The sequence below is a fragment of the Nematolebias whitei genome, chromosome 17 (genome assembly GCF_014905685.2).
Source record: "Nematolebias whitei isolate Nwh7 chromosome 17, NemWhi1, whole genome shotgun sequence".
NCBI classification, from domain to species: domain Eukaryota; kingdom Metazoa; phylum Chordata; class Actinopteri; order Cyprinodontiformes; family Rivulidae; genus Nematolebias; species Nematolebias whitei.
In genome coordinates, this window is record NC_056514.1 from 39627401 (window position 1) to 39634022 (window position 6622).

Consider the following 6622-nt stretch of genomic DNA (forward strand, 5'->3'; position numbering starts at 1 on the left):
GCATGTAGATTCAGGAAAGTGACATCGCTGTTCACATGGAGCTGAAACCTGATTTACTTTATTCACATTATAATTAAACTCTGACCTTCATCAGACTCCTGGACGGTCCACGACCCTGAAGTGACCCGCAGCAGACACGACGTCACACGGTCCCATCACCTCACGACCTCGAGTCATAACGGGACACTTCACAACCTTTGAGTCTACTTTGAACAGAGTTGTCACCCCAGACACGAAGTCCAGAGCCTTTGTTCTTTCCACGGACTAGCTCCATCCACGATGTCAGCCCTGCTGGTTTCCTTCTACGTTTACATTTGATTTTCCTGCGTTTTCCAGTTCAGAACTGTGACATCTGTCACTCTTCAATGATGTACAACTGGGATGACATGTGACATGATCTTTCAGACTAATTTTTTATAAAATTTAGGACCACGTAGAGGCCTGGGTTAGGTTAAAACATAAATAAATAAATGAATTATCAATCTCGGGGGAAAGCCTTTTTCTTGTTTGGTGTTTGACCACGGCTGTGTGATTGGTCAGACATTTGAAGTGGGCGGGGTTTCACTTCTCAGGAGTTCTGCTCTTTGATTTTCTCAGGAAGTACGAGACGTCCTGGCCAGAACAGACCGTTCTCGTTCTTACCACCTCGAGTAAACAGAACAACGTTCTTGGTTCTTGTGGCGTCTGAAGTAAGCTGAGCAATCAACACATTAGTCATTAAGGAGATTTAATACATTTAAACTTGCACACACAAGATTTTATGCATCTAAGCTACATCAAAATAATTAATCTTTTATGTAGATTAAAGATAGATTCATCAGTTTATGCATTAAATCCTGAACAGAGTTCCTCTTAATGTTGAAATAAATGTTTGTTTTGTGAGGCTGAAATATGACGTCCACCCAACGGGGATCTGCCTCTGCAGTAAAGATTCAACACGGTGCAGAAAATCAGACGATTAAAGGGCAATTCATCAGCTAGACTAGTTCCTCAGCTGGCAGCAGAGGAGCCGTAATGACCCAGGCGAGGCCAGGGGCATGCTGGGAGTTGGTGGCAGCCCATTAAACCGCCACAAGGAGCAGCAGTGAAGACGTGAAGGGAGTCCAGGGAAAAATGGAGCGTAACGCTGTAGCTGCCGTCACACATGAAGGAGCAACGGCCTGGACCTGGGAGGAAAAGTTGCTCTGAACTGACGTGTAAAGAGTTTAAAAAGCAGATCAGGATTTAGACAAAATGAGCCCAAACTATAAACACTGGTGTTTTTATTTAAACACTTTAAACTTGGTATTTCTAGAGAGAATTAACAGACTCTTCTGAAACTAATAGGCAAAAAGAGATTAAATTGAATAAAAAAAAAACTTATTTAAATATGATTTTTTAAAAATAATTTCATATAGAGGGGGATTATAATTTAAGAGAAGAAGAAAAATTTAAAAAACAATGTAGAACAACCAAAAAGAGTTTTTGTATATCAGAGTGTGGAGTAGATGTATGGAATGAATTAAATGATGAGCTCAAACAAAGTTCAAACACAAGCCCTTAAAAAACTATAAAATGAGCTCATTGAAAAATATGTTGTATAGGATGGGAGTCAAAGACCAAAACTGCTATTGCTGATATTAATAATGTGTAAATAATTGCACATTGAACGATGAGAATGTGAGTATTATAAGAGTTATTAGGTGTGGGGAGACTAAAATGATTGTATATCGATGTGTATGAGGGGGCAGGAAATCATAAGGTTGATATCTTCTACCTGCTCCTTTTCAAACAAATTGTGTAAAATAGCATGTCAATTGACATGACTGTTATTATTTTTCTTTTGTCTTTTTTACTTTTTATTGTCTGTTCGAAATTAAATAAATAAATATCTTTAACCTGAAATTAGAGTCGTAACAACAATTTGAAGTTTAAATTCTAGTTTTTGTTTCTTTCATATGTTTATTTTCTTCTAAGCTCCGTATTTATCCCTTCTTTGCTATAAATTGGTGTTTGTTTGTTTTGGACCACTCACAGTTTTATTAATATTAAGAGAGAAGAGAACAGATCCAGTAGATGTCCATCCTTCCATCCGGTTCCCCCGTCTGTTCAGTTCACAGAGATGTAGTCTCTCCATTGTGACCTGGGTCTTCCCAGTGGTCTCCTCCCAGTTGGACATGTCCAGAGCTCCTCTCCTGGGAGGCGTCCTAAAGATGTGAACTCAAATATGCATGAAGAAGAAAACTAAAGTCTGGAGTGATGTTATAGCTGCAATACTTTTAGTGTCAAAGGATGAAAACACATTTTCAGCACAAAGAGAAATCTTAATCCCAGGCTTCATCTTTACTGTAACAGTTTCAGGACGTTCCGTGCAGAACATTTCTTCAGAACATTTGCAGAACAGAACATGGGCTCACCTCAGACACACACACGCACGTTTCTTCACACTCAGTGAAGGAGTTTGCTCAAGGCTTCACATAAATTATAGTGACAAGGCCTCCGTCTGGATGTTCCTTAGACTCCAGAGTCCCCCTCTGTTTTATAACCTCCTTTTCTCGTTCTGCCATGGATACTCACCGGCATGCTGCTCTGCTCCCAGCAGAAAACTCACGTCTGCGACAAACTCAGATTCTTTACAAACCCTGCTGTTGTCAGGCAGAATCTGCAGAACGCAAACATGTCTGGTTTATGGAAAAAAATAAGATTTAATGCCTTAATTTTAATTTTAAAGGTCTTGATGCAACCACACCATTGAAACCTACTGATGACACGGTTTACTTCAGAATACTTGTCTTTTAAAGTAACAATATGTAAAGAGGGATATTCTGTACCTCCTGGCTGCTTCTTCCAAAGGCAAAATTATACTGCAACATGTTCACTTGGTGTTCGTGTCTTTGACAAAATATTTTTGTCATAGTTTAATATCAAGAGTCTTTTTATTGTGGCCCGTCACGGAGCGAAGAGGGGGAATGGAAATGCTGTCTGTGCACGGTGTGAGCATGATAACTTGAACCACGAGGGAAGTACTGACTTCCATTTTGGTGTGTAGCTGCATCTGGATATAAGAAGATTATCTACCAAAATATAGGTTGGCATGTCAAAATCCAAGATGGCCACCACTGCGTGTGTGTTTGTTTCAGGTTAACTTGTAGGGACCGATTTTACAAAACTCATGCATTGTAGGAACCATCTGCTCTTGAACCAAAGCCAGGTCCCCATAAGGAGAAGTCTCGTTGGGGGGTTAGGGTTTAGGTTTAGGACTAAGTTGTGAATTGCGGATGGGTTAGAGTTAGGCATGTAACTACTAGTAATGGCTCTGGTTAGGATGCCTACTGGTCACCTCCTTCTGGAGTTTTTCTTGAACATGTCCCAATGGTAGGAGGCCCCAGCGCAGACTCGGAACCAGAGGGATGTTTCCTCTGGGATGGGATGGCTTTGGGATCTCCAAGAAGGAGCAGGAGTGAGTCTCTGTGGAGCTGGGGCTCTGTGTCCCTCCTGGACCTGTTGAGTCCATGACACTGACCACGGATGAGCAGAACATGGAGGTTAAATCAGTTTCATTGTCTTCAAGTGATTTGACAGTCTGATACCAAACCTTTCACATGATTAATTTTATTCCAACACCTTTTTATAAATTCTACAAGTTCTTTTAAAGCGCGAGTCCAGGCCCGGTTTGGTTCCCCGTCTGTCTACGCTGCGTCCCTTCTCTGCTGTCATGAAACTCTTTATTGAATCAGAACTTGAGCTGAAGGTGCAAACTTACTGTAACTGATCTCCTTCTTCAGAGCAGCGCAGCTTCTTGACTCATTGGTCTCAAGAGGGCACCCCCCACCCCCCCGACCCCGAGACGGACGCATCATTTCCATTTATGTCACTTTTCCTTGACTGAGCGTGTCACACATCAGAGACGGTCCTGCTCACAAATAAAATTAGATTTTTCCTTCACGGCTGTTTTGTCTCGCCTCGGGGTTCCCAGGACAGATGTGGTTGTTGAAGCAGACAGATGTGTCTCATCGGAGGTGTGCTTTGTTGGGTTTTAGTTTCTCTCATGCTCATTTTGTGTATTTATTGTGGTGAGAACGTGTTTAGCCCAACAGAAGACTGAAAACGGCTCCGTGCAGATGTTTTATTTCTGTTCTGCAGACTTGAGGAACCTGTTTCTGTCAGAACGTTGTTCGTCGACACATTAACGCTCTCTGCTGCTCAGGTGTTAATGGTTTGGGCTGCGAGTTGCTCTGGGATATTCGTAACCATCAACGTTGAGCAACTCGAAGCTCCTGTCGCCTCTGCTTGTTTACTCTGTTGACCACAAGGTTTTATCGTTGATGAACTGTAGATTTAACATTCTTTGTATTTCACTAAACTGATTTATTAAAATATGGACTCTGTCATCATCGGCCAGCTTTGTTTTATCTAAAGTAAGATATGAGTTTGATGTTTTGAGCAGAGATATAATGGGTTCTGGTTTACCAACTTTAAAAAAACACTCAACATGACAGACGTGTTTTCAGAGAGCTGATCTTATCACAAAAACATTTTCAGCGTTCGTGTTTTCACTTCCTCTCCTCCATCCGCAGGTCGAGAGAAGAGAAAGGATCCCATGATCTCTGCCGGTGATGCCGAGTTCCCGCGGGATTTCCACACCCTGGCTGCCGGCGGCGGCCGAGGGGCGCGGCGCTTCCAGGACAACAGCAACGGGGGCTTCATGTCATCCTCACTGGACCGCCGGCACAACTCTGTGGCCGCTAAAAGCCTGGAGGCCCTGAACAGCATCCACAAGGCGGACATCGAGCGGCAGCGGGACGCCCTGATGGACCTCCAGAAGAACAAGTACTCCAACAGTCCTGGCAGTATGTCCCAGAGCTCCACCTCAGCTGGACGGCAGGTATTTAAACACACTCAGAAACTTTGACCAAGATCAAATATATCTACAGATCTATGGTTCTGTTTTTTTATCTTCACAAAATGGCAAAACCATTCGTTACAATAAACAGCCATTTACAAAAACAAACTGGAAATATTTTGTTTCATTATTTTTATTCATCATAAAACTGTATAAGACAGAAGGTAAAGTTCTACCTTTTAGCTCGCATTATATTCAATAGTACATCTTTGTATAAAGTTATGGTTACGGTACATCTAGTTGCATCTCCTGTTTCCAATAAATAAGGTTCAATTTAATTTTTCTTCCAAAATTTGGCCTATAAATAATCAGATTTTAGAAATATAAACTACACAAAGTGGTGATCAGGTGTAGAACATATTTTTATTGTCAAACCTAAATTTGGGTAATTAAAAACATTTAGGCCATGAGACGGTACCAATACAAACAACAGTACAGTACTTTGGGTACTTGGTAGGTACCAGCTAAGAACCTTTTACGTGCAGGGTGTCAAGTTTATTTTGATTTATTTATTTGATCTTCATTTTACCAGTTAAAATGTTTAAGAACCAGTTCTTATTTGGACAAGTGTAGGCACCCTGTCAGTACCCCTGCATAAGTCTGTACCTACCCGGTACTTATTACATATCATACAAGTATCCGGGACGTACCATGTGAGTACTGGTGTCATACCTGGTAAGTATTAGGTGAAATCCTAGAAGGTATCCAATGCTTACCCAGTAAGTACGTGGTGTATTGATGTATTACTGCCACAGTAACACTTCTTACTTATTCTGAAGTTAAACTGCTTTAATAAAGGATCCAGTGTTGGATGCAGATCCACCTCCTCTGGACCCACAGAGTTCATCCTCAGGAGCTTTGAGCTCTGAGTGATTTCTGTTTCCACACGTCAGTATTTTCTCTCCGAGGAGCTGATGTTTGGAAACTCACACAGATATTTCAAGTGGTGAGATGACCGTGAGGCTTCAGGCACAATTTCCTGACTTGCCTCAATCACCTGACACCCCCCCCCCCCACACACACACACGTCAACGTTTTATCTGAAAAAGAAGATAAAACAATCCAAGAGACTCTATATGAATTGAAATTCTCCGCTCCGTCACCTCCTCCCTCCATGTTTTCCTGCTTCAGTCTTCAGCTCATTGATCTCCAAACCCTCACCTGGTCCGTGTGACGCTCAGGAACAGATCTGCCTCGTTCAGAGTGTTTTCTGTCACGAGTTTTCCCAAATCGATTCAGGAATTTATTTCACATCTTGTTAGATTTCAGTTCTTGTCTGCCGAGAGTTTAGGGTCAGACATAAACACGAGAGGCTGTTAAAACGAGTCATGTCCACAACCATCAGAAAATATTACGTCACTTTAATAATTTCTCTGGTTTTAGTTCTGCAGATTTAAATGTACAGTTTTATATAAATGTTTACATTTTTTAAACTGCCCGATAGAACAAGACTCTCAGCCCAGGTTCAAGTAAAACTGTAACCCCCCCCCCCATATTGTTTGTGCATGCCCTTCTGTTAGCAAAATATCTAACGAACCACTGGATGGATAAAAAACCCCCTCAGTAAATAATTATTGGGTCTATATTTACATCTGATTAACGATTGGAGTCGAGCCTGTTCAAGATGGCCGCCGCAGCTAATCAACATTAGCCAGCACAAACTGGTTTTATAAACCAAAACATTCAAGATGGCCGCCGCAGCTAATCAACATTAGCCAGCACAAACTGGTTTTATAAACC

General features: G+C 41.6%; 1 protein-coding gene across 1 annotated transcript in view; it reads left to right on the forward strand.

Moving 5' to 3' along the window:
- The first annotated feature begins 4579 nt into the window (after nucleotides 1–4579).
- Nucleotides 4580–6622, forward strand: part of zgc:114120 (uncharacterized protein LOC619267 homolog) — a 52839-nt gene continuing 50796 nt past the window's right edge. The window contains exon 1 of the mRNA XM_037691271.1: nucleotides 4580–4864. Coding sequence (XP_037547199.1) covers nucleotides 4580–4864 — 285 coding nt within the window. The remainder of the gene's footprint in view (nucleotides 4865–6622) is intronic.